At 32.5% G+C, this 27,880-nt stretch overlaps 4 protein-coding genes across 40 annotated transcripts; 1 reads left to right on the top strand and 3 right to left on the bottom strand.

The window, feature by feature from the left end:
* The first annotated feature begins 1,431 nt into the window (after window positions 1-1,431).
* Window positions 1,432-6,883, top strand: LOC146927560 (uncharacterized). 9 transcript variants are annotated; one of them, XM_085700835.1, is made up of 9 exons: window positions 1,432-1,741; window positions 2,253-2,480; window positions 3,210-3,294; window positions 3,491-3,594; window positions 3,738-3,804; window positions 5,049-5,175; window positions 5,372-5,535; window positions 6,100-6,195; window positions 6,290-6,883. In XM_085700835.1, exons 1-3 carry the CDS (start codon window positions 1,665-1,667, stop codon window positions 3,223-3,225), a joined length of 321 nt encoding a protein of 106 aa, XP_085556961.1. In that variant the 5' UTR covers window positions 1,432-1,664; the 3' UTR covers window positions 3,226-3,294; window positions 3,491-3,594; window positions 3,738-3,804; window positions 5,049-5,175; window positions 5,372-5,535; window positions 6,100-6,195; window positions 6,290-6,883. The 9 variants fall into 9 exon arrangements, 5 of the variants coding, with proteins under 5 accessions (XP_085556961.1, XP_085556960.1, XP_085556958.1 ...); XM_085700834.1 differs by lacking the exon at window positions 5,049-5,175 and having other exon boundaries at window positions 6,121-6,195; XM_085700832.1 differs by lacking the exon at window positions 5,049-5,175.
* A 2,762-nt stretch (window positions 6,884-9,645) lies between these two features.
* LOC146927559 (kinesin-like protein KIN-14J) lies at window positions 9,646-12,559 on the bottom strand. 14 transcript variants are annotated; one of them, XR_015005743.1, is made up of 8 exons: window positions 12,496-12,559; window positions 12,283-12,366; window positions 11,892-12,014; window positions 11,675-11,796; window positions 11,458-11,588; window positions 11,175-11,273; window positions 10,680-10,763; window positions 9,646-10,441 (listed from the first exon to the last, which is right to left on the bottom strand). XR_015005743.1 is itself a non-coding variant. In XM_085700825.1 (8 exons), exons 4-7 carry the CDS (start codon window positions 11,738-11,740, stop codon window positions 10,701-10,703), a joined length of 354 nt encoding a protein of 117 aa, XP_085556951.1. In that variant the 5' UTR covers window positions 11,741-11,796; window positions 11,892-12,014; window positions 12,283-12,366; window positions 12,496-12,559; the 3' UTR covers window positions 9,646-10,441; window positions 10,680-10,700. The 14 variants fall into 14 exon arrangements, 8 of the variants coding, with proteins under 8 accessions (XP_085556951.1, XP_085556955.1, XP_085556954.1 ...); XR_015005739.1 differs by lacking the exon at window positions 11,892-12,014 and having other exon boundaries at window positions 9,646-10,244; window positions 10,380-10,441; window positions 11,680-11,796; XR_015005738.1 differs by lacking the exon at window positions 11,892-12,014 and having other exon boundaries at window positions 9,646-10,061; window positions 10,380-10,441; window positions 11,680-11,796.
* Window positions 12,560-14,486: 1,927 nt separating this feature from the next.
* LOC146927558 (rhodanese-like domain-containing protein 8, chloroplastic) lies at window positions 14,487-19,066 on the bottom strand. Of its 2 annotated transcripts, none has more exons than XM_085700821.1 (8): window positions 18,653-19,066; window positions 18,185-18,238; window positions 17,918-18,067; window positions 17,477-17,633; window positions 16,395-16,486; window positions 15,927-16,030; window positions 14,764-15,036; window positions 14,487-14,668 (listed from the first exon to the last, which is right to left on the bottom strand). In XM_085700821.1, the coding sequence occupies exons 1-8, from the start codon at window positions 19,022-19,024 to the stop codon at window positions 14,497-14,499; spliced, it is 1,374 nt and encodes a 457-aa protein (XP_085556947.1). In that variant the 5' UTR covers window positions 19,025-19,066; the 3' UTR covers window positions 14,487-14,496. The 2 variants fall into 2 exon arrangements, with proteins under 2 accessions (XP_085556947.1, XP_085556948.1); XM_085700822.1 differs by having other exon boundaries at window positions 17,918-18,062; window positions 18,653-18,729.
* Window positions 19,067-20,996: 1,930 nt separating this feature from the next.
* On the bottom strand, window positions 20,997-27,490 carry LOC146927557 (cyclin-B1-4-like). Of its 15 annotated transcripts, none has more exons than XM_085700809.1 (18): window positions 27,435-27,490; window positions 27,316-27,357; window positions 27,151-27,230; window positions 26,969-27,050; window positions 26,616-26,692; window positions 26,110-26,236; window positions 25,965-26,010; window positions 25,647-25,850; window positions 25,203-25,553; window positions 25,018-25,128; window positions 24,771-24,899; window positions 24,605-24,676; window positions 24,347-24,452; window positions 23,439-23,510; window positions 23,242-23,307; window positions 22,841-22,909; window positions 22,049-22,233; window positions 20,997-21,450 (listed from the first exon to the last, which is right to left on the bottom strand). In XM_085700809.1, the coding sequence occupies exons 6-9, from the start codon at window positions 26,214-26,216 to the stop codon at window positions 25,329-25,331; spliced, it is 582 nt and encodes a 193-aa protein (XP_085556935.1). In that variant the 5' UTR covers window positions 26,217-26,236; window positions 26,616-26,692; window positions 26,969-27,050; window positions 27,151-27,230; window positions 27,316-27,357; window positions 27,435-27,490; the 3' UTR covers window positions 20,997-21,450; window positions 22,049-22,233; window positions 22,841-22,909; window positions 23,242-23,307; window positions 23,439-23,510; window positions 24,347-24,452; window positions 24,605-24,676; window positions 24,771-24,899; window positions 25,018-25,128; window positions 25,203-25,328. The 15 variants fall into 15 exon arrangements, with proteins under 15 accessions (XP_085556935.1, XP_085556932.1, XP_085556933.1 ...); XM_085700806.1 differs by having other exon boundaries at window positions 26,969-27,037; XM_085700807.1 differs by having other exon boundaries at window positions 20,997-21,411; window positions 26,969-27,037.
* Window positions 27,491-27,880: the final 390 nt, after the last annotated feature.

Here is a 27,880-nt window from a genome sequence, read left to right as displayed (position 1 = left end):
TAAATGTATTGTTATTTAAAGGGTCTGGTGGCTTGGTATCTCCAAAAAATTGGAGCCTGTTTGGGCTAACAGCAATAGCTGGCATGGTAGTTTTGATTCCATGAGGAAGCTCGTAGACTTTGGACGTGTTTTGGCTTCGAACATCCGGCTTAGCTATTGGGATCACCTTCCCTGACTTAGTTTGGTGGTTCTGCACAAGAAGAAATTGTCCTGGATACTTTTTACTGTTTGGTCCCACAGAAATTGTACGAGTAGACACAAGTGCTTCCGGTGTGTTCTTCTTTGATATAATATCTTGCCGTGGCCTTTTTTTCCTATCCATGCTTCGCTTATTATTTTTATCATGAGATATGGAACTTGCACCCATAACAAATTTAGCCATCACTTTATCCCTTTCTTTCTCCTCATTAAGATTTAATAATTCATATTTATTTTGCATAACATATTGACCTTTTCAGTCACGTGATTAGCATTAATTGCCTTTCCTAAATTAGGCTTGGAATTAGCCTTCTTTTTTTTTTGATAGAAATTAGCCTTCTTTTTTGGTTTAGAAACAACCAACCACTCTCCATAATTTTCCTGTGTTATCATCTCACTTTCACTGATATTGTTTCCTTGATTAGCATTAATTGTTGAGTTTGTTACATTTGAGAGTCACAAATATCTATTTTTATAATTTAATTTTCATCAACATTTTTTATATAAAATATAATTTTAAATTTACATGCAAAATTTCTATAAAATATCGTTGATAATCTACATACATGAACGCAATAAAAAGAGCGAAAAGACGGACACATGAGTGTCCCTCTTTTTGCTAGTATTAATAAAGAATTTACAATTATATTTTGAATATTAAAAAATTTGATTTAAATTAAACAGCATTTAAGTTGATCAGATTAGATTTTTTAAAAAGAGTCATCTAAATTAAAAAAAAAATTAATCCAATGATTTCTAACTCAAAATCCACTAAAATAGCACCACAAACACCTTAGTCACCATTGTCACCAATTTTTTAAATAAAAAACAATATGCATAATATACCTTTTTTGAAGGAATGCATAATATAACTTGTCTTTCATCAACATGTCGAACATTTTACATGGGTATATCCAATAAATCCAAGATTTGGGCCAATTAAAATCTTATGTAAATTTATCCAAAAAAAATTTAACCGGATTTTGTTAGAGATATTTGATATCCATCCCTAGGTGGATCCATGATATCTCAGTGCAGAAAAAAGTCTAGTAAATAATGCAGATTGCTGACAATACTTTCAATGCAGATAATATTGGATAATAACACACAGAGGACATGACTTGCATCACAAGCAATTAAGTTTAGAATGATTTAGATAGCAATGTAGTACTTCTCCTCCATTGTAACTATTAGCAATTGCATGTGTAGAAATAGTGATGTGTATGATTAAAATTGCTATGTTTATAAGTTTAAATTTAGTAGAGTTGAAGTACTCTAATTGATTAATTAAATGATGATTTAAGGAATCCCAATAGATTTAATGATTAAACTATGTCTATTACCTTTGAATACTATCCTTGATTCCAAATTGATGATTAAACTGATTTGGGCTGTTTGGAGACTGTTTTTGGATGAATTCGACATGTTTCATGCAGGAAAAATGGGTCAAATCTACAGAATTGTAGATGGCCTTGCTGTTCGAGGGAATTCGCTTCCGCCGCTCCGGATTTACAATCAGAATTTGTTTTCTTCTTCATCAAAGGTGAGCTTTTTATCTTTTGATGAATCTAATACTATCCATGTTTTAGATTGAATGTGTTTTTTGTGTTCTCTGTTTTGTTTTTGTTTTCGATATCGGATTGCATGCTAAAGGCTTGGTTTTTGCTGAATTTTTTTTTAATTTGATTGGTGGCTCTAACCAATCAGTTTCCCAATTGAGTCCTTGAAAAGTAATGTGTAAGATTTCGAATGAGTGAGGTAATCCAGTTTTGAAATTTTTGATACTATTAAAAAAATTGGGTTGAAGCTATGTGTTTATATATGTGCTGTTTGGAATGTGTTAAATTAAAGATACATGAATTTTCTAACACATAATGATGTTATATATTAGTGAATCCATGTTTAAGAATAAAATCAAAGAGGCCTAATCAAATATTGTGACTGTCTTCTGTCATGATGAATTTGTGTTTCAACAGAAAAGTTGAGTGCTATTTGTTTTTGTGAGTGAATTTTGGGAGATGGTTATTTAGTTGGATGGTTAATTATTTTGTAAGACCTTCTTCTGAAGAACATGCTACCGAAGTCACTGATTTTGACTTGGTGGGTGACAAATCTGCAACCTTTGACCTTCAAAACCAGAAGCTATCTTCCTGGTTTTACTTCACTGCAATGGTAGGAGTGGTTTTGTTTGTTCTTAATGTGATTTGGATTGATGATTCAACTGGTTTTGGCAAGGCTTTTCTTGATACCATACCACTTCAGGGATTTCAGATAGTCATGAGGTGATTAATTATTTTCCTTTTTCTTTTCTTTTTTTGTTGTTGATTTTGAATGGTTGTTTCCGATAGGTAAAAATATGGAATGGATTCTAAAACTGTTTTATCATCTTTGTATCTTATATGTTTGGCACTTGAAATCGATGAAAAGAGAATGCATTGATTGAGTTTAGTGGGTAATGATTTTATGTATGATCTTTGTATTATGATTGTTTGTATTAATGGATTTGTGAAGAAAAAACCCAAAAATATAAAATTTACAGAATTTGGCAAAAGCCACACTTACTTAGGGAACATTTTTGTATTCCTCAATCATTGGAGACTTCGCTTTCAAATTCCAACATTTTGAGTATATGTTGCCTGAGTAATTTCAGTTGAAGAAACAATTTTGATGACTTGAAAGAAATAAAAAAATTGAATAAAATGTTCCATGAAAGAGAGAAAGAGCGTGTAGTAGTGTTAGTGAGAGGGAATTCTCATGTTAGAAACCTACAACATTTTTGAATTGTAAAGAGTAATTCACGTTGAAATCATTGAATATAAGCTTGACAAGATTAAACACGGCAATGGAAAACAACATTGTTTCACACTTTCATTTAATGACCAAGATGCTTAATCAATAAATGTCCTGTAATTACAGGTCATTGCAATTTATAAAGTACAATTTATGGAGTTGTGGCAATTTCTGCACTAAGGATTAGTCTTTGTGTTAGTAATCATTGTCTTCATGTGCAGGATAAGGAATAACTAAACACATTTGTATGCTAAAGACATAACACCAGATGATAAGCAAGAACTCGATGAGGCTTTACAAAGAGAGGTACATGCTTGATTCCTTATTGAATATATGATGCAATTTCACCTATTTGGCATTCAGATGACTCTCTGAGTTGATTCATATATAAATATTAATTTTCAAAATCACTTTTTTTATTTGTTTATTTTGTCTCTCAATTTCGAAATTAGCTAACATTGACTCATTAAGTTTTCATCATATCTATTTCTAAAATTTGCAGATGAGGGAAGAAGACGAGGAAATTGAAGCTGATGGTGCCAATTACCAGCTTGAAATGATGAGGTGCTTTTGAGAGGTCAATGTGGACAATAATAGCGTTGGATGGTACGTATGATTTAAGTAACACTTTACATATGTATGAATCTTTCTAATTTCAGTGATTTGATAAACACAATTTGATTTGGTTCAAATTTCAATGTGTTATTTGTAATCACATATCTAACATATGGATAATTCTCTGAATCTAGGTACCAGTCTACATTGCTTGGCTCCTATCAAACTGTGGAGCTGATTGATACCTTTATGAATTACCAGGTAATAGTTCTTGATTTATCTCCTCAACTTTCACAGACAGAGTAGGACTATGTTATGTTGATTTGGAGATCATAATGAGTTGTAGTGATGAACTTTTATTTCACCTAAGTGATCAAGTTTGAACCTGTTGAAAGTCCTGTTAATGCTTCCTTTGAATCTTCCTTCGCTTTCAATACTACTCTTTATTTTCAATTCTTGCAAGCAATATAAATTTCTTTCTTACTTGAATAAAAAGAGAATCTTCAGTAACATATTAATCAACTATATTGGAGTGTTTCAAGTTTAGCATATATGTTGCATTGATGCATTTTTTATTATTTATTTATTATTTAGGTGCATATATTATTTGAACCCTATTTATAGTAGGGTATAAATAGTTCTACCAAGTGGTTTCTTCAGTATGAATTGTACTTCATTGCAAATTATGCAGATTCATACAAACATCACTGTGATGTGCATGTGTAAATTGATCTATTCAATCATCAATCAAGTTTTAGCCTCATGTTTCATTCTCCATTGCCCCAAAAGAGGTGTTGCAGCATGAGGTGTTGCAATTTGAATTTGAAATGTAAAATGATGATAATTTTATGTTTTGTTTCTTAGTTAGTTGAAGATTTAGAATTAAACTCTGAAGTTCCATTTATATTTTACTTATTTATCCTCTTATATTGGTTTGTGGATCAAAGAAATACAAATACAAATACATAGGATGGGAATTGAAAATGTGAATAAGTTGTTGAAGTAGGTTGGAAGACATATATTGCTGCATGTGCTAAGATTGATGTCCTGCAGCTCCACCACATAAAGTATATAATTTACAACACCCATATCAGGGATAGCTTAGCTAAAGTTCAATTTGATGTAGTTACTAAGCTTTTCTGTAATTACAAAGGATATAGAAAAGTGGCTCTTTAGCATAAAAGAATTCTGCGCTGAAGTTCTATCTATTCATGATTTTAGGTTATTGTAGCTTTCATTTTAAAAGGGATATTCATACGGTTGAGAACTCTATGCTTGACAGGTCTTGGTACAAATTATATCGGAAGTAAGTGGGGCGAAGTTTATGGGAATGAGAGAGTTGTTCGTTTTGTATATAGCCTTGATGAGTACCAAAAAACTAATTTGTTGTATGCTTTTTTTAGTCAAAGATTGGGTCTGCAATATTAGTTTTTTCTTTCAAACATTAAGATATAAAATAAAAATTGCAACTGTTGTTTATGGAGTTTGATATTATTATTGTGAAGTGATTGATGCATGGGCATTAATGTTGCTTGAGAATTCTGCCTATTAGGCAGAATGCAAAGTTGCCAAATTCTAGCCTTGCTTGGCCAGTTAGTTTGTCCCTGATTCATAACCCAGATAAGGGTCAAGGTAAAAGCTTTCAATTTGAAAATCTAACCTCAATAGTCCTCAATTCATAGAAGCATATGGCTCTAATAAGATATTGGCATAGTCCTTATTTCTGCTGTTTATTTTGACTTGAATGTGTGGCTTATATCTTTGATAGCATCATTCTGTTATGTTGGATGATGAACCTGACACCATTACATGATTTTTGCTGTTGCAGAGTGGAAATTGTTATGAAGAGATGAGGGAAATATGGCGTTGAGCAGTACGATACTGGTTTTGTGGCTGTTCATGCACTCTATAGAACAATGAAGACCACATAACTCATATTTGAAGTAGGAATCGTGGATAACACACTTTTATATAAGTTACCATAATTTGTGGGTATGGCTTCTCTTTTAATACAATTACAATAGCAAAGTAAGATTCTAAAGCACTAAGAATTGAGGAGTCGTTCCCGTCTGGCTTCTTTCTTTTGCCTTCTTTCTTTTGTTATCCTTTGGTTGATTTATATCTGTTATAACATCTGAATCAATTTTGAGTGAAACCAATTAGATTGGAAAGCTTACTGTTACTACTTTAATACTGTCAAGTCTTATATTTTTATATTGGTTATGTGATTTATAGTGATTTTATGAATTGAGCTGTTCGATTTTACAAATTATGTTGCGTCAGTCAGCTTAGAAAGTTAATATCTTACGCTTGGAAACTCCTTTTCGAGTGGGACCAGTTGTGTTTGAAAGAGGACATACAGTAGTTTCTTCATGTTTAATTTCATAATTTTATAATTTGCCTATATGTCCCAGTTGCTATTTAAGAGATGGCCATTTTTTATACCTTAAATGTGGATCAGGTGGCTGCAAAAATTGCCGGTGTTTATTTCTAGACAAAGTTCGTTTCAGTGTTGTTTGATTATATTCTGCAACTTTGTTTCATACACTTAAAAAGGCTAAACCTAGCTCTGTTAAGGTGATTCTGGATGTCCCTCACTTTGAGAATGATGTGGTGCAATGGATGACTACGGAAGATAAATTGCAAATGATGGTATATATTCTTTACTATAAAATAAGTTATAAGTTATCCTACCTTCATTTTATAGATGATATGTAACTAATATTTCAATCCTTTCCCTACTTAGTTTCTAAGGATGACTTTAGAGGATGTAGAGACACAGAGCACATATAATTGCAAGGTAACAACTACTGGCAGGGGGAATGCTGAGAAATCTTTGGGTGGTGAATGGTCTAACTTCGTCATAGGCTGCAACTTACAAGAGAGTGACAGGTTGATCTTTGATTTGGAAGATCCACCAACCAAAATGTATGTTAGACACATTCGCGACCAGTAAACAACGAAACGTAGTGGTTACTTTTGGGATTGAAGATAATGAGGCCGTTTTGGAAATTTAACTTTGTAATCCATCAAACACAACTACACCCTCCGGTCACTATTATAAGCAAAACTTTGCATTTTAGATTCATTCATTTAATGATGTATATAGTCTTTATTATAGACCACATACATCATTTAATGCATGAATCTAAAATACAAAGTTTTGCTTATAATAGTGACCAGATGGTGTACTTTAGAATCTATGTTGTATAACTTCTGTTTTGGTTTCGTTTATGATAGACCTGTCTAGGATTTGATATGTTATGGATCATGGTTTTTTTATATCTATATGCATGTAATATCTATATTTGGAATCAGTTTACTTTTAAGCGTTAACAAATATCTGTTTGCAAACAAAATTATCCGAAAAGAAGTAATCCACACCGTGCGAAGCACGGGTTTGTAACTAGTTATCATATTACAAACTTTCCAAGTCAGAAAGGTTAGTTGCATGAAGTAAAGACGGAAAAAGAATTAAAGCAAAAGTAAGTATGAAAAAAAGTAAAACAAAAAAGATTGCTTGCATTGCAATATGCCCTTATGACATGAAGCAAAGCATTATCAGTAATGACTTGGTCAGCCAATTGAAAGATAAAGCAACATGGTCAATGAGTGGTATTTGCTAAATATTCTTAAATGTGAAAGATATGTAATTTGTTACACGAAAGGTTCTTCCTTTTATCAAAAAATAAAATAAAAAATGAGAAGCTACTTTGTGATATACACGCATTTACATCATGCGTTCAATTCTTCTTTTGTACTAATACTATCTAATTATTCCATCTTAGTTATTCAAAGAACATTTACATTTGAGGTAATAAAGTGATTCTTCTTTTGTAGTTAATGAAATTCATCTAAGATGGAATAATTAGATAGTATTAGTACATGCGTTCAATTCTTATAGCTACAATACTTCTTAGTTAAATTCTGCTTGCCTCTTGATTAGTAAAAATTAATTTCTATTAATTAAGTTGAAAAACTGTGGATTAGTACAAAGAAGGATGCAAAATTTAGTATTGTTTTATAGCTAGTTGTAATCCGAATGAAACTGCTAATCATTTGTTTTTGATTGTTAGGTTTTCGGAAAATAATGTGCGGATGTTCTATCTTGGTTAGAAATAAGTTGTGTAATGAGAAATAATTGTTTTGGGTGGTTAAATTCATAGGTTTGGTTTCTCGAGGAAAGAAAGTTAACGAATACTTTCACACGATTTCGTTGGCATGCATTTGATCGATTTGGAAGCATTGGAATTATACGGTGTTTTGTAATCAGGATTGCTTAACTCTTACACCTTATGGTAAAATTTCTAGTTTTGGTCTTAGATTAAGTCCTAAGTTAAAGATTTTTCACATAATTTATATCGAGTAGTCAACCACTCAGATGCTTAGAAGTAAACTGATTCGAAATCTCTAGTTTTTTTTCGATGCATCATTTATAATGACGTATCTTACAGCAGCCCGTGAATATATAATCATATAAGTTATAAGTTACATCTCATTCACAACATATAATGGAGGAAAGAGTGGCACAACAGTAATGGAAAAAATATAGGCATGATGAAATGGAAGTATGAGTAATCAATGTAGACTAACAAAATTCTGTTCTTTGCAGCTAATTATAACAAATCCATTCTTTATTCTACCTCCCAAAGTTGCAATAGTTAATTTACTCAAAAAAGGAAATGTAAGTATCTGATCTCATTATAAATAATGATATTTCTAAATCACCCAACCCAAGTTAAGTCTATGATATTTTTAAATGAACAACTTATCCAAAAAATTGCAATCACTTATATCGTGTGATGTTAGTTACGGTACACAACTTTTGAAATGCTCAAGCAAGCAATTTTTACTCAAATTAAGCTCTCTATACTCTTGGATTGAAAGAAGAAAAATGGAAGAAGATCAAGTGATTCAGATGGAAGAGTCTAAACCCTTTGATTCAATTAATCAAAGGTATTCAATTTTGCATATTTACTTTGGATTGAGGTTGATTAGGATGTTAGCTCATTTTTACTTCATTTTGAGTAAAAATTGCTTTCTTCTCCTTATATATAATGTGCAAATTATAATTCATTTTGACCTATCTAATGAGTATAGAGAGCTTAGATAGGTCAAAATGAATTATAATTTACTTTAAAACTACGGTTTGGGACCTATCTAATGATCTCATTATATATAATTTGCACATTACAATGAATTATAATTTCATCTTCTCCTTCAAAAGGAAAATTGATTTGCAAAGCATCCGGCCATTCCATTAGAAGTTAATGGCAACTATTAATATAAGATATTGTGTCCTAAACAAATCGCCTATTTATATCAATAAATCAATACTGCAATTGCTCAAAATTAGACTTCACATATTGATTTGCCTTCTTTGTATTGCTTTTACATCTTTCCTTTATTATGCCTTCCTCATTGTGCTCAATTTAAATGCTGAAATTTATCCGTATCGCAACACCTGTAACAGCCGAAATTGCGGAATCCTATACACGACCGCGACCTTGACCTTTATTTAAATCCTTGAAGACTATTACTAAACTGTTTTGTCCAATTAACCATTAGTAGATGCTAGTACATGGCCAGGAGCAGGTATACTAATCATGATGCTAAGAGAGTGAATAAGAGAAGCCTGCTTGCCATTTGCTTGTAATAATAAACCATTAGTAGTAAACAATGGCTACCCAAGAGGGAACGTAGGTAGCAAGCCCATCTGACATAAGCCAATTGATAATAAAAGTCATTGCCACACGAAACCTTGGAAACTTCAAGTTAACCACCTGAATAAAGTCATCACCTATGTCATATACAATATTATGATTACCCCCAGTTGAAGCACGCCTTAAGTAGCATAATTTGTTCATATATAATTACAGTGTTACACATATACCACAAACTGGACAGTAACAAAGTTGGATAGAAAAAATACCTCATATTTTAAATTTAAACCATTTTAAATTATAATAACAAATCTCTCAATTGCAAAACTTTTGCCTATAGAGAACCATGACACTGTTTAGCTAGTATAATTTTCTTACCAATATGGAATGGAAAATGCATATGCTTTAATAACTTTCCAAATTAAACATGGGTGAAATAATGGGGAAATTAAACTCCTTTAACATCAATCATTCAGTTTCAAGGCTAAATATACCGCAGATCCTTTGTTAGTCTTCCTTTATCAGCCACAACAAAACAACCTCAATGAAGAGCAAGACCGCACAATAATACTCCAAATCAAATACATGAGTTGCTTATTCATGAAGCATACTCCAAATCAAATACATGAGTTGCTTATTCATGAAACAATTACAATAAAGATTTTAAAGGTAACCAATTACGGATTTTGATTCTCAAATAGCAAATGGTGACACAATTCAAATGCTTTCAATAGGATATCTCTTAAACCAATGGTAGTCTCTTCATCACACTTTCTCAATCTTCAAAATAGAGTGTTGGGTTCAACCGCCTTCAAATTTCTTAACTTCATCCTAAACAACTCCAAATTCTAAATCCTGAAATGATCCATGGCACAACTAATGTAACAATTGCTGCAGGCAAATTATATTCATGGAAGCCAATGCAGACACGTATCAATAAACCCTCTGCAGATTATTTCTATCAGCCGAACTCTTACACACGTAACAACTAAAACTTAACCAAAATACATGCAATTTTTTATCCCCACTCAACCCTCGCTGTCAATGACAATATGAGCATTCAAAATCAGTGGCGTAAAACAGACTTCATACAATAATTTCTGATGAAAACATAAAGATGGGAGAAATCAACAAATTGTAAGCTAAAAAAAACTCTCGATTATAGAAGCTCACTGTGGATCAATATCTTCCGGAAATTCTAGCTGATGGTTCATAAATTTTACAGCTCCAATAACCTGTCAGTAAAATCAAGAAAGATTCTCTCAAACCAATTAAGTCCTTAATAACTTACATCAACAACATTTTCTCATGTCTCGACTAATATTAGACTCAATGGAGGTTTCTTTGTTGAAAATGTGTTTGTATACTTTTCTCAATATGAAAATGATGACAAATTGATAATTGCAGATACATAACCATGGACCTCTGCCTTCTTGATAAGCATGTTATAAATTCAAATGATACTAAACTTACCACATTATCTTGTTCAAGCACTCATACAGCTCTCTTTTTAGATGTATCTGCATTGGATGTGGTCCCTTTAGTAGAAGAAGGATCCTGAGACACATAATAAATATTTTGATTTTCTTCATAAACAAACCTAAAACCACATTAAACTTAAATACAAATTAGAGACAGTAAAGCATGGTTAATCTTCAGAAATTATGAAAGGGAAAAACGCATATTTTCTTCGATATTAAAAGATGGCTTATGATTGAATTTTAGTGTACATTAGGAATCAAAAAGTAAGTATACTGCAATATTCTAATGAATTTTGAAAGAAAGGCCAGTAAGGTAAAGAAAAGGATGACACAAAAAGGATCAGTGGATTTGGTACAGAAACTGCACGCAGTTTTCGATCTCAACTGATTGTTCAAAGCTAATTTTGGTATTCAATTACCAAAAATAGCAAAAGTCATAACTCAGCATTTTTTTTTTCAAATTGCATCGTGCATAAGGAACTTATACCTGCTCCAGGTCTGACAATTCAAATACCAATAATCCCAGTTCATCCAAGGCCACCAGAAACCTTTCGACACTCATCAGCTCATTCGAAGAACCACTTCCCTGAAGTTAAAAATGCATTCTTTAGAAGAAAGAGGACATAAAAAATATAATGAAAACAGTTCTAACTTGATTTCAGCTCAATTAATAAACAATGGATGATAATGTATACATAACTGATAGGGGAAAAGAAAAAGCATAGTATATTAGCTTGAGCATATAACACAATAAAAGATATTCCTACTACCTCCAGCGAACCAGGAACCAGTTTGTCTAAAATGGTACATGATACGGATCCATCCCTCAAGCATGCCCTTAATTCTTCCTCAGAAATTTCTAAGGCAGATATCCATGTTATCAGAGGTGCAAGCGGGATACCTAAAACCATATAAAAATCCAGTCAGTGTCGTAGATACGGAATGCAAAACTGCGAATAAACTATCCTTAGAGACAGAAGCTCCAGCTTGACCGGCGAGTTGTCGTTTCCAAGCATAGGCAACAACGACACCATCTGGACAAACCAGCAGCATATGCGATCCCCAAAAATCCGATTCACTGAGAACTCCAGCTTCTTCAAGCTCCTTTCCTATCAAATCGAATAAATATATATTCAGAAATTATGTAGATGTGATATAACCTTAAAAAAATCACATATTCCATATTAGCTAGATGTGATATAACCTTAATCAAAAAATAAGTTTGCATCAACCCAAATTCTAAATTTCACACGTTCTCACAACTACCAGTGGTCCAAATAATAATGTTTCAAATACCAAAATATTCAACACTCCCACGAACTGAAACCTGCAAACACAACTCACCAAAATACACATTACCTGTGGCTGTCACCATAAAAACCAGTAGAACCAGTAGAAATAACTCGATTGCAAATGAACAGATGTACAATGCTAAAGTCGAAGTCTCTCTTCCAAAACCCATTTTTAAAGTCTATTAAAACCTCAATATCTGCTGCAAAAATGCATATGAGAAAGGGAAAAAAGTACAACTACTTTTAACAACAGAAATGTACAGAAGTGTCCTATGCATTATTAGGCATAAAAAGTCCACATACTTTAACAGCAGAACCTTATGATGCAAGAGTTCGCGTACAGTGGCAGCTAGTGGTATAAGTGAAACCAAAACCTTGCTTCCACTCCTGCAAGGACAATATCAAAGCTGATGATAAAAAAGATCATCATTGTCAAATGTTCATTTTTATTGCATTATCAGCTTGCCTGTGATTTGGGAAAAGGAGTGTGAATGATTATAGGATAGTAATGATTACTTGTTTATGGCAGACACCTTTTCTTCTTGTTGTTCCAGTAACGAAAGACCCTCTTCAAGCTTTCATAGGAACCATAATGAATATACATTGAAAAAAATATACAATAAGATGATATGAATTATAGCAATAATTACTTAATCATACATTTTTTGGTGCTGTTAGTATCTTCATTTAAAAACCATAAGAAATTTGGAAAGGTTAATTCACAACAGAGCCAAGTCGTTTCTAGCTATCAATAAGGGCATGGTTTGGAATCATATACATTATTAATATTCTGCATAAATGTAAAAGCTAAGCTACTTCTAATTTCTCGAAAAAGATTGCAATTATTCAAATCAAATTTTAAGCATACCACTGAGAACCCTGTATAAAAATTTACCAATTCATCATAAGACCAACTTGTAATACTTCAGTCATATATACCAATTCATAATCTAGCTACAGAATATGGAGAAAGTATGCACTCATCTGTCTATGCTCTTTGTGTTTCCACCATCTCAACATATTGGTGATGATATTGCTTTTGTTGGAAAGGACATCTGGAATTTGAAGACATATATAGTTGAATCTGAATTCACATCTGTAAGTTAATATGTTTTGCCACTGAGAACCTCAATCCTTTTTATCTAACATTAGGTTTATGGTTGAATTTGAAATCGCATTGGTAAAATGTCTATACTTGAACATTCTTTGTTTTGATCAAGCATATATGAATGTGAAGTTTTCATGTATTTTTAGTAAATTTTAACTTTTTAGGTTCATTCTATAAAGGATTATTTGGTATCCCAAAACATTTAATATCATTTAAAAATTCTGATGTGAACCAACCACCTTGAACTTGATAATCCTCGTTGGACTTACACGGTGTATCACAACTTAAATAATCTTTAGACACGCCAGGAATTAAAGAAAGTACAAAATTATTAACCTAAACTAGTTACAAACCCGTGCTTCGCACGGGGGTTAGCTACTTTTTTGACAAAATATAATATCGGAATAATAGATTGCAAAATGACAGATAATTATAAACCATTATACAATATTTAGAGTACTCCTGCATTACGGATTATAAAATTAAATCTTCAAAACGTCTTATCACAAGTAACAAATGAAAATGTTTGATCCACCACCCTGCATTATGCAGAGTCAAACTAACCTCGTGGGTGGGTGGGGGGGGTGGGGGGGGGGGGGTTTGAGTTACTCTGCATAATAACTCATTATAAATATTGAAGTTAACCAATCCAACTTTTCATTATCATCATATTATGTTAATGCTCAAACAAAAATTGTTAGATTATATAGCTACAAATTTTAGATTATCTAAAACTATAGCTATGTAATCTAACAATTTATGTTCATTTATATTTTTATAAAAAAAATATTATATGTTTATTTGAAGTTATCTAATGAAGTGTAACCAAAGAAGTTATCTAATGAAGTTCGAACAGTTTAAATTTTTATTTTGAGAATTACTATAATTGATCTATTCAATAAGAATATTTGATTTGACATTTGGATTGGTGAAAACTCAATGTTTATAATGAGTTATTAAGAAATGTAACTCAACTCAGAGTTACTCGTGAAGTAACTCAATCCCTCCTCACACATGTGTGTGTATATATATATGTGTGTAGCTATGTAATCTAACAATTTATGTTCATTTATATTTTTATAAAAAAAATATTATATGTTTATTTGAAGTTATCTAATGAAGTTCTAACAGTTTAAATTTTTATTTTGAGAATTACTATAATTGATCTATTCAATAAGAATATTTGATTTGACATTTGGATTGGTGAAAACTCAATGTTTATAATGAGTTATTAAGAAATGTAAATCAACTCAGAGTTACTCGTGTAGTAACTCAATCCCTCCTCACACATGTGTATATACATATATATATATATATATATATATATATATATATCTATATACACACACACATACATACATACATACAGAAAGAGGGGACAAGAAAGCAGTGCAGTCAATTCCTTAACATCACTGTTTTTTGATGATCAAGTAGAAATTCTTGCCTGGTAAATCCATGTCACGATAGACGTGCCATTTCCTGTATCTCTGCTCTCCATTTAAAACAGGTCTAAGCCTAGGAGCACTAGTGCAAGTCAAACAACAACATCCTCTTAGATGCTTTACACATTTTCTGCAGCATCTGCAAGACAAAGGTTAACATGTTTGACTTGTATGAATCATATTTTGAATTCTCGGTTATAAACAAGACAAATGCAAAAGAAAAAGGCGTCTTACAGAAAAAGCAAATTACAGTCAAGATTTGCACAATTCCGATGTCTGAGTTCATTGACTCCCGCATTACATATGTAGCATTTTGCAAACTTATCATCTCTAGAAACTGGAGTCATCCCACCTTCCGTAATGGCCTTAGGATCGTCAACAGGAGGAGGGAGAGACAATCGGGAATCAAATACAAATAAATTTCCTATCCATTCTGCAGGACCTTCATTCCTTATATAGTTAGAAACACCTCCCTTCAGGGTATACAAATTCTGAAATCCATGCTGCCTGCCACATGGCATCAAAGCAATATATCAAAATCAGCAAAATTCTAAAATCTATGTTTTGCTCATGATCTGTCTCTTGAGCGCGATAAGTTGATGTATCTCCTATGAAGATGATACTTTAACTTGGACTAAGGCAAGTGGGGCTAATGAGCCTGTGATCAACAATAGGAGGCAAACAGCAGCGAAGAGGGCAGCTGCAAGTACATCTTTTTTTTTGGTGGTGTCCGGGATTCGAACCCCGGACCTTGCATATATTATGCATTGTCCTTACCATTTGAGCTAAGCTCACGGGGACAGCTGCAAGTACATCTAGTGCAATGGCACAGGAAGTGTGGTGATGTTAAAGAAATCGAAACTCTTGATGCTAAAGAGGAGGAAGACATTACAAATCTAGTAGTGATAAAAGTGATAAAGATGAATAATTTAATCGTGATGATGATGATGATCTTTGATTTCTATTGTAGAACATTCATATGAGTTTTAATATTTGGTTCCTTTAAGTGTTAGAGATTTAAGCTTCTTTATTTGCTTGACTTTTGTTGGTATTTGAATGTATGTTTTGATTAAGATATGTGACTTTTTATTGCTAATTATGAATATTTCACAAGTTTTTAGTTATTTGTTTAATTTTAAATTAAATGTATGTTTATAGTATTTTTCGTGTAATTTGTCCAAAACATGATTACATATATGTTTGTAGTATTATTCATGTAATTTGTAATAGCATGTAGAATAAATACACTAAATGCTAACATATATGATTTGCTATTTCAAATTCTAATTTATAATCTTAATCCTATTCCTAATAATAACTATATGAATTTGATTGTTTGATTCAAAGCTAACACAAGGGAGCAAAATAAAAATAAAAATCATGAAGTAATAATTTACCTCAGTATTGTAGAATACACATCACAGCGAATCCCTCCTGTGCAATACATCAATATGTTTGTATTTTCTTTATCTACATTTGATAAAGGGTCTGAAGCAGTGATCTGAAAAGGACATGTTAAAGAGGAGTACTTTAACAACCATTAAGGACACATAAAATCTCAAAAATTGCAACCAATGATGCATGGATCCCAACATAAGATGAAAAAATTAAGTTAAATGAAACCCATATTGGCAGCTAGAAGCCTAGAACGCTATATTCTTATCATAATAAATGTAATAAATCAAAACAAAGTTTTTTGGTGAATATCAGTATTAATATTTAATGCACAAAAACCAAGATTTCATAGCATTAGGTCGACTAAAAAAGTTCTACATCTTGATGGCATGTTTCAGCGTATCATGAGATCATAGCAAATCCCAAATCAGCCCACATTTGATCAGTGAGATATCAAAATATAATTGAACCTCTTCTTGAGACAGTCCAAATGAAGTGCTCCTGAAGCAGTCTACATTAGGTCGTTGAGCCCCGCGGAAATGTCCAATGTCCCACTCATAACCTGAATAGCGGAAACAATGCTATATTTAGACACAGAAGTTATAACCATGATAGCGATGCATATTCTCATATAGTGCACAGATAAAATGAGCAACAAACTTTCCTTTTGAGACCATCATGTCATTGCCAAAAGAAGTCATTCATTAGACAGTGTTAGACTATAATATATCAACATTTTCTTTAGAAAATAGTCAATTATATTATGCTTATCTAGGAATAGGCTACAACTTAGCCACTGGTCAGTCATCTTAACCATTCAAATATTTTTCACAAATATATCTAATGGAGAATCGTGGTTCAACTAGCCTTAGCATCTATATATGTAAGATTTGATTTATATACACCAACTATGTTAAACTTTTTTACAAATACATCGAATCAAATCACACCATGTAGATATTTGTAGGAATATTTTAAGAACTAACCTAAGAAAGTGACATTACGATGAGATTTGATATATGTATAAAAAAGTGTACGCTGTCAGTGCATAAAGAAATACACACACACATTAACATATATCTCCCCCAAATATATCTGCCTTTACTGGCCACCGGAATCTGAGCAGTTTCACACTGTGGTGACAGGTGAGTAAGACCTTTTATTTGGCTAATTCTTCACAAACAGGTACCTCACCATTCCACTCACTCCCTAGCCTTTATCGGCCAATGTTCCTCCTCAGCATGTACGAGATCTCTCTAGCCATCTAGGGTGCACTCGTTAAATTGTTCAAAAAGTCTCCCAGAAAGGATTGTGAATCAACAATTTTTTCAAATATTGTAATGTGCAACTAGCTCGTAATGATAACTCTATGAACATGTCATTCGGGAAGTCCTCTCTAAGGATAGATGTAATTAACATAAAGGCATTTGATTCAGGTGCCAGAGAGTCTGAACCCAGATCAGAATATTACAAGGAAAAGAAAGGGGAGAAAGTGTGTAAATTAAATTAAGGAAATAAAGGTAGATTCATTTTGGAACTGTAGAACGTTTACCATTTCTCACATCCAATATAATGTAATCTCTGTCAGGATAATCTTTTGAATGCGGATCATTGATGGCTTCTAATTTTTCTCTCCATTCTGAAGGAGCTAAAGGCAATGCCCGCATTGAAGGATCGAGCAATGGAAGATTGGATGTACCACCTTCAAACTGCAGACAAATGAAAGTCATAAGTTGATAGTGTTGTTGTAAAGCCACAGCTATTTATCATATAATGTAACGGTACAAACATGTTTGGATGGAGGACTTTGGAGGGGCGGGGAGAGGAGGGCTTTCAATTTCGTAAAATCTCAAATATATACCAAAATATAGACCAAGTCCACCAAAACCCTCAATCCAAACACACCTTGAGATAAAGTTAAAAGTAAAAGTGGACAGCCATGCCAATGCGGATAAGCTTAAATCTGTAGAAAAGAGGCGTAAATATGGCTTACCTGTACTAAAGATGGTTTATACCGCAACTTCAATACTGGAAAGGTATGTCCAGTTTTTGATGGAGATATTTGAACCAGGATATTAGAAAACCTGCTATCCTCTTTTATCCAGTTGACATATGCCATAGCGTCTTTCGATGGCCCACTATACTGTAGAAATATATCATATCAGAAGGACATATTTGAACTGCAAAACACTGCATGGAAGACTAGTTCTTTTTTATTCATGAGACAACGGATCACTAGTGCTTGATCATATAAACTAACCTGTGCATTAATCCCTTGTTCATTCAAATAGATTCTTCCATTGATGTCTAGGCCCTGTCAACAAACTAAAAGTTACACATGGAGAGACAAAATTCAGAATGAATTGTGACAACGGATCACTACTTTCCTTCATTGTTGTCATGACAACTGATAACATCAACTTAACCACTGTGCTTATGATACCAGAATTCACGTAATCACGCACGTCACGATACTTAGGGCCAGTTTGTTATAGATTTTTATTATATGACATTTAACAATGAACATCTAAAAAGTTAAAATTATACACATTAAGTTTTACACATGAAGATGTGTTGCCATCAATTAAATAATTGAATGTAATCAGAAGATGTGCACGTATCAGACAGACACAAGACACATTTTCGATCAAAACTATCAGTGCTGCTATACATGATGTAAAAATAAAATGAACTGAAGCTCCAAAAATAAAATAAAATAAAAACGAACCTCCAATTCCACGAAAGAGAGGTGTTTGGCGACTAATTCTTGTGGGTCATTGATAAAAACAAAATGGTAGAAATTAACAACCACAAAATCATCAAAATTGTCCTCCTCCTTCTTTGTACTTGAATTTTGTACTCGTCGAGCAGCTAATGGCTTGAGACGATGGTGGGTAAGAGAGGTAGAAGAAGAAAAAGAGTTATTGAATTTGAATTTGAAGAAGAAGAAGAAAGGGTGGTTGTGGTTATGGTTATGAAATTGAAACAGCACAGAAGTTTTGTTGTTGCGGAATGAAGAAGAAGAAGATAGATGAGTGAGTAGTGCAGTGTGTGTACCTGACAATGAGATAGCCTCACTGCACCACCTCATCCTCACCATGAGATAGATAGCCTGCCTATTCTTCAGTGTTAGTTTGATATATGTTATCTCATGGTACAGACCAGGGGAAATTATAGCTCTTTGGTGTCATTGGTACCTTTAATTCATTTTAGATTAAAATGAATTATTATTTAGACGAAAGAGAATGAATGGTTGATAGAGAAATAAGAATAAAGGTGCCGCTTAAGGTCTTGGATTGAATGTTTTATTTTCTTAAAAATACTCACTTTGGTACCAAATGTGTAATGAGTAGTCATAATAGTTTATTAATGTATCAAAATTTTAAAATAGTCTCTTATGCACTTTGTTAGTCAAAATAGTTACTGACGCTAAAATAATTTCTCAATACTAAGAACTGAAATAACAATAAGTACTTATAAGATCTAATATGACAATAAGTAGGTATATTGAAAGACTAGTATGACAATATTAAAGAAGAATTTAATATTATGGACTATTCTGACTAATGAAGTGCATAATCAATGACTATTTTAAAATTTTGATTCATTGAAAGACTATGTAGCTACTTATTACACATTCAAGGATCAAAATGACTATTACCTCACCAATGGATATTCAGTGGAATTGTTGCTCGGATTGGTTGGTAATTGAGTCGGATAAAAAAATTCTAAAAATAATAGTAATATAAAGAAAATAAAGACATTGTTAATATTTCGTGTATGTTTGGTATCACGTTAATGGTATGTTTGGATCCACAGATTGTATATGGAAAGAAAGGGTAGAGGACTGAAAGATTATTGAAACAAGAGCTTCCATCGTTTGGAACACATGTGATGAGGCAAGGAAAGATAATTTTTGATGGGGACCACACCCAGAAATGTTTCTGCACAAAACTGGACAGAAAGTGATGGAAAGGCATCATTTTAATGAAATGTCAAATATAACCTTGGTTTTAATGGGTTTCTTTTTTTATGTTACATTTTTTAAGCATGACTTGATAGTATAATTAAATTAAATTAAACAAACTTATTGTTCCAGAATTATTATGTTATATAAATGTTTTGATCTTTTTAATTATATTTTATATATTCAATTTTTTGAACGATATACACATCATTTAATTATAAATATAAATGCATATATTTTTTTAGGGGATGAATGTGTATAATAATTGACATATACGTACACACATTTCATATTAATTATATAAGAATATTTTTCCCTTTCACCTTCATATTATATTGTATTTTACTTAAGGGTATGTATGTCATTTTACAAATATACTTCTTTCTTTCCTCTCACTTTCTATTCACTTTCACTTCAACCAAACAACCATAAAATCATATCACTTTCCACTCACATTCCACTCACTATCATTCCTTCAAGATTCTTTCCTTATACTTTCTTTCCTTTCACTTTCTCTTCGCATCCAAACAAACCCTAAATGTGTCAAAATTACGGTGACTCACAATAATTTTACAGAAGCTATATATAAAGTATAGCTTTTAAGAAATCATAATTCACGATAGATCGTCATGATTCTTACACACTCACCTTAATATTGAACATAGGCTTAATAAACATATCACAACCAAAGGGGATGAAAAACCTAGTGCTGGACCATGCGAGATAATACCAAACAACATTAGGACCATTTTACCACATACCATTTAATTTTACTATTACCTCCAAAAATACAAACTTTCTAGAACACCTTTCATTCTACACAAATAAAAAATTGACCATGACCCATTTTATTCCCCACAATTTTCTCACATTTTAATTTGGTCTCGACAAAAATGGGTCAAACTTGTTATAAAGGAATAGATTATTACAGGCAAACACAAATTTCTTAATATACTTAAAAGTAAACTGATTTGAAACATAGATATTACAGGCATATAAGAATATTGCATTTACCTTCAAATTGTTTATTTATCAGAATTTTATGGTTTTATATGATACAAAGAGTAATCTGGTATGAAGAGTAGATACTAATATAAACACAGAGTTTAGTAGATACTAATATAAACATAGTTATTTAGTAGATACTAATATAAACATAGTTATTTATAAGTACAACAAAGTGGATATTTACATGCATCATATTTGAGCACAACACACTTATTGTAGTAAGTTTTGATGTCAAACTTAATATATTACACCTAACCAAAAGCAGCCATGGCTGATGCAAAATCAAAAGCCATTATGCGAAGGATATAACAATATAGACCGCAGATCAAATAACTTCGCAAGATACAATGGCATATCTTCCAAAAAATACCCAAGGATGAAACTGGTCACTCCGTTTTAATTTCTTTGCCCAACTTGGCGGAAGAAAACTGTGTCAAGTTACAATCGGTAGATGCGATACTGTTACGATATTTTTCATCAGAAGAACGCTTTGCGGGGGTGCAGCTTCCAAACTGTTTCGAATCATTATCAGCACAAACAAAGAAAGATTGCTGTTGCAATGGGAATAAGGAAAAATCATACACAAAATAATTTCTAAGTGTCATTGAAGTAATAGTTTTCATATAGTGGTGTTGCTAAGATCATCAACAATGTGAATAATTAGTATCGAACATATAGGTGTAGGATAGGTTAGCAAACTTGTATCCTTAACATGACCACAGTAGAATTTTGACAAAAGTGAATAACTGCAATTTAGAAACTTTTGTAAATATAACTTGTATCCTCTATTATTGCTAATACGCAATATCCTTTAAGAATATAATGAAAACATCAATAAAATTGCAACCAAGATGATTGATGTTATGAAAGTTGGATCTAATGCTAATTGAACAATTTCCAGATAATAAGTTGCATCCTTTTCTAAAGTGTACAATTTTCTTTGGAAGATAAAGTAGGTAATGTCAACAGTCGATGAGAAGATCCATGAGACCATGACTGATATTCGGACACATTTATGATTTGGCATAAGCATATCAGTACATCAATAGCTAAATTTCTCATCAACAATTTAGATCATTTACTTTACCCTCCAAAGTGAATAGTTCACTTCCAAGGAGTTAAATCTGTATGATTAAGATCCTCACTTACATCCTTGGATAAGAGCCGCTCTGGTCCATGGCAGTTCAACTATCAAACTGCTTACATTCTTAACGTCACTAAATAAATCACATCCATTCACAACATGAGGAGCTAAAATTTAAATCTCATTTGAGAGAGATATCTGCATTATGTGTGTGGCATGTCTCGAGTAAGATTACATTCAGCAAGGAAACCTATGGAAGGCAAAATTAAAATAACATTAACTTTATTTCAATAATAACATGCATATCCTTAATTTGATTGGGGACATACTTTATTTGTATAATTTATTTCAAAAATAAAAATATTCCATTAACTAAATTGAAGTATTTATCTATCCAAAAAATAAATAAATTGAAGTATTTATGAGAATGTGAATCGCCCTAGGAGGTTGAGGGTTGAGAAAGAAAGATCAATATTACATCTGATAGAAAAGGAAGCAAAAAAGTCCCCATGAGCTTAGCTCATTTGGTAAGGGATAATGCACAATATGTGCAGGGGCCGGGGTTCGAACCCCGGACACCCCACATATTCATCTTACTGCAAAATAAGATGCATAGCCACAAAAAAAAAAAAAACAAAATATAATGGAATTGAAGTCATGTAATTATCATAAAACAATCTCTTAATATTCATTATTAAGTGAAATGATTAAATCCTTTATATTATTTTATAGAAGTATTTCCCTTTTTTATTTCCGTTGGTGTTAAGCATGTGCACAGTGCAAAACAGGTCAAGTTTGAACCTTGAATAATAGTAATAAATTAATACTTTAAAGATTGCAAGGCACTGCTGTCTTACCTCAACCTGTTGTTGCAGTGAGTGCACATAGTTTATTATCTCATCTAGCATTACTGCTTTGCCATTTATCTAATAAGAAAAGAAACCGAAGACATCAGAAAAATTAACAAATAAAGACAAAACTAAAAGAGATAGCAAATTAAGGAATCCTGGAAATGAGTCGGTATTTTGGGTTTTAAAAACACATCAAGGAGGAGTATATGCTATATCTGCGCCAAGGCCGCAAAAATATCTTGCGCATTAACAAACCTCACTCCAAAAAAAAAAAAACCAGAAATAAATATGTTGAAAATGTTGTAGGAGAATGCCACTAAATAGATTTTCCTGAATGTTGCTGGAAGAAAAAAAAAATTAGCAAATAATGGTAGTGTAAACGTGAGAAATGCGTAGAGATAACATACAAATCAATGAGTGGAAGCTCAGTCAGGTATGTGACTGGTCGAATAAATATGTTATGCTGCAGGAACCTGCAATAAGTACCACATTATAGATCAAATCAACATGACCCGTAATTTAGTAAAATCTTTTCTTAGTATAGGACGGAATGAAAATCAAATAAAGGAAACAGGATGAGGGGCGTATGAAAGAAGATACTTACAATCTACCAAGGTTTATCAAGGAACCAAATGAACTTGGCAGATCTCCAGCAAAATTATTATAAGAAAGGTCCCTGATGAAAAGAATAAATCATCCTATGTGAGTTGAAAGACTAAGATCTGTAAACAATAATTGAACACCTAAACTTTGATGCCTCACTTTTTCCTGATTCAGTCTAATTTCATTATGTAGTCTAATTGGAGTGCTTCTCACCAGCTGACAGAGCATTTCTTTTCTTATCCAAAACAGCATCCTTTTTTGGCTTCTGAATTCTAAACTATCCCATGTATTTCCGACAAAAAATGACGATTATGTGGGCTATTCTATCTGGCTATTCTAAGGATTCTTAACACAAACACAGTTAATGAATTAACCTTCAGAATCCTATCACTTGAAAGAAGCCAACAACGTTGACACAACGAAATACATAAAAGTATGAACCACAATTGTGCTACCAGTTGTAACCATCTAGAACAATAGTGTGTGTGTGTGTGTGTGTGTGTGTGTGTGTGTGTGTGTGTGTGTGTGTGTGTGTGTGTGTGTGTGTGTGTATCACAGTTTCTAAAGCTAAATTAAAAATCTGCATAGTAAACTAACATAAGCAAAGAGCTGCTATATTGTTTGATTCTAATTAGCAACAGTTCTTATTTTGAAAAATTGAAAAGCCCATCCCTTATGCTTAATTAGGATAACAATGAAACTAATTGAATATAAGTTCTATGATTGCTCAGAAAGTGATTGAGCACACAGATTTGACAGAGGCCACTTGAATGAAATATCATCAAAGTGGAATTACTAAGACCGATGAGAGGTAGTTTTAGTCAAACTCGTAATTCTTTTCAAAAAATATAAACAAAGTTGTTGTATTCTTTATAATTCATTTCATAATCCAAACCTATAATTGTTTACCTGCAGATGACATTGGGTAATATGAAGGAATGACATGGATCATGAAACTCTCATTCTGGAGCAAACTCCCTGACACGAACATATTTTAACAAATCTTTCTCATAACCTGCCAAGTGAAAGACACAACCAGAACTATCACTTGGTTCACCAAGAAGAAATATAGGAGACCAACAGCCAATAAATATAAATCCTTCACTCAGACTACTAAGGCAATGCATGCAAGCTAGGTTTGATTCTGATAATAAAAATTGTGCTTACCTGACCAGTAAGAAGAGGAGTATCGGCTGCAAGTTTTGATGCAACAGGCCTCGGTGTACGTACAGGCCAACTCTGAAAATTGGTACACCATGTATATTAAGCTATAATGAAGGATAAGGAAGACCAATACTTCAATCAAGCAACTAAAAAAGGGGTGGCCACAAACCTGAGGCATGGTGAACTTCTTTTTGACACCTTGAAACTCAAGTTCCAACACAATGCAAAACTTTCCTCTCTTACCATGCTCAAGGCCACCAAGAAAAGCCACAATTTTTTTCATTAAAACGGGAAATATCTAAAGAAAATGATTAACAAAGTAAGATAAATTGACATTTGAAGTATGAGAAAAATATAAAAAGTTACTTTACAAAAAGAAAGAAAGTGGCTCAAGAGTGTTAGCACAAGCACTAAACCTTTCAATGAGAACTGTTATTACTCAAAAAAGTTGATGTCATGGCTGAAAATGCATCTGCTTCAAGTCTTCCCACAACAGAGAGGTAATCGTTTTTTCCCTTTAATATTTTCTACAATTCCAAAAGTATAACTTAGACCTGAACATGTGATATAATAAATTTGTGAAGGATAATTGACAGTTAACCTTAAAAATTTCATAAGCAAAGAGCTGGATGACTCTATAAGTTATGGCCCTAATACGTAGCGATGCAAACCTATGGTACGTTACCCTTCAAGTAACCTCGAATGCCTTCTTCATTCCCTATCATTGTTATTGCCTGCATATCTTTTTTGACAAAATATATATGTAATGTTTTGACAAATCATCAGATCCAAATCCATCTAATATGGGCAATAAATATCGAGTCAGATAGAAAGTTTCCAGCATGAGTTCAAATTTCCTATACACTTCAATCAACCAGTCAATAAGAATTGATCTCATCTTAGCATTTATATCTGGCTGTGAAACCATGTAATCATGCACACGAACATCATCCTGTGTCATTCATCAAAGTCAAAATATTAGAGAATGTAAAAAAAGTAGAGATATATATAGAGAAGAAACACAAAACAAAGCATAGAACATTACTTCAGAGAGTTTGTAATACTTGTAGATGTCATCAATATACTCAGTTGCAGTCAATTCATTATCCTTATAAGATGAATCAATGTTCTCAACCAAATCCTTGGGCACAACTCTACAAGTAGCCTGTGTTTGACAAATTATGTTCATTCTTATTCTTAGTCTACATTGCTTCTGAGCATGTTCCACCCTTGCTGCAGGAACAATGTTCTACAACAACAAAAAGAGTTCCATCAAAACAAATTTAGTGATACAATGTACTAAGGAAACACAACCTTTGAAAATGGAACAAAGTAAACATGATAACAGCAACAACAAATGTACCTTGTTCTTCTCGGCTGCGGCTTGAGCAAGAGCCTCTAACTGAGCCCTGCAACAACAATAAAAACAAATAAAATCAGGCAAATTATAAAGATATACAACATGTGGTAATGATTTAATTTCAATTATAAAGTTATGGAATCAGCACCTTGTGAGGCGTTTGGTGACATTAGCATTAGCACCAAGATCTGCCGGGTTGATCACAAGATTTTGGATATCTTGAAGTACTTTTCTGTTTCTTCCTTCAACCCCCATATTCCTTTGCTTATTCTCACCTAATTCCATTAACAAAAAGCATAAATCAGACATTATTTCACTGATCAAAAATTATAAATCACACCATAGCAGAAAAATGTACAACAAAGGTACCACCCGTGGATTCACTAAACATTTTCCAGATTATTACATAAACCCTAATACTTAACTAAACCACCCTCAGATTTCATTTCAAAATCTATGAAAATTTGATAGACCCATATACACAGAACAAATTAATCACAAAAAATTCAACGTGAGATGGAACTATACTTGTATACAATTCTTTATACAATTCTTGTATAAGGAACTATACTGTATTTGTGTAATAACCAGAAAATCAAATAAGCTCAAACTCTTATAGTTTTTGGATTCAGTGCAGGAAAAAAATTATGATACCTGTAAATGGCTTTTAAGATGTTCCAAAGTGAGTCCTGGAATCTCCATCACCCTCATCAAACGCTTTGGTGTTGCCTCTGCCACATATGCATAGTATGAAAAATACATTAAAAATTTAGATTCATCAACCAAATTCATTAAAAATCAATCAAACTTTCAAGTCTACACAAAGAAAACTTATCATCAACAAACCCAGAAAATCACTAATTTAAACCTGACCAACATACACATAAAACTTATCACCTGTTCAGCCCACAAATAAAAAACTTTTCATATCATAAATTGGTAACACAAAGTAATTTATAGCTGAAAAATTGATTTATTATATGCTTACATAGAAAAAAGTAATTTACCTTCAATTATGATTCTGCTAGCAGAAACTTTTACCCTTGCCAATTCCCACTCTAGTGTCCTCTCTCCTCCTGAAAATTTATGCTAAAACCATGTTACTGTATAGATAAACCAGTAGATACAAAAGTCATGCAAAAGTTAGTCCAAAATGCAAGTGGTCATAACATTATTAGCATATGCCTACTTGCAACTCAGAAATCTGTCACTGGATAACACCTCTTTTCTTTTTCACTGTGCATTTCAACATTTCTTTATCAAGACAATCTATTGAAATAAACAATTACAACATCAATATTTTGAGCCTACCATTTTTACATTCAATTTAAATATAAATTTACATAGAACATACCTTATGGGATGAAATTATCATAGATTAAAATCTAGAAGTGTCCTGGAAAAAAAATCAGTAAACAACTTAAAAACTAAAACTAATTAACTGAAAATAAATTAAAAAAATTGTAGCTAAACCTGTTTTTGATCAAAGATTAACAACAATTAAAATCAACAACTATCTTCTCCAGCCCGCAGGGGATGCAAAATATGTCACTCAATCTGTTTTCATGGTTTTATCCACTGTTGTTGGTGTAGCTTTCAATAGACGTATAGTGCTGTTTATAGTTTGTCTCCATTTAGTTGTTTGATTTTGTTACTCATTGCTGACTAGGGTAATGTCTTGAATCTTCATTGGTTATACTTAGAGATAAAGATGAATGGATGCAAATAACTATGTTCAATTTTGAAATGGTAATTTCTTGGATGATCAGTCAAGCAATTAATTGAATATATTTTGGGATAAACTGTGTCAAGAGCTCTGCATATACTATTCATGAATGTCCTGCCTTGCCATGCCTTGACAGTCATACTAATGTTTCTTTCATGATTGGAACATAGTCAACTTCTAATGGATGAAAAAC

Source organism: Medicago sativa, chromosome 4 (genome assembly GCF_051527215.1).
Source record: "Medicago sativa cultivar Bolivia chromosome 4, Bolivia_mono, whole genome shotgun sequence".
Taxonomy (NCBI): Eukaryota; Viridiplantae; Streptophyta; class Magnoliopsida; order Fabales; family Fabaceae; genus Medicago; species Medicago sativa.
Note: the sequence above shows the minus strand (reverse complement) of the source record. Positions and strands in the feature narration are given on the sequence as shown.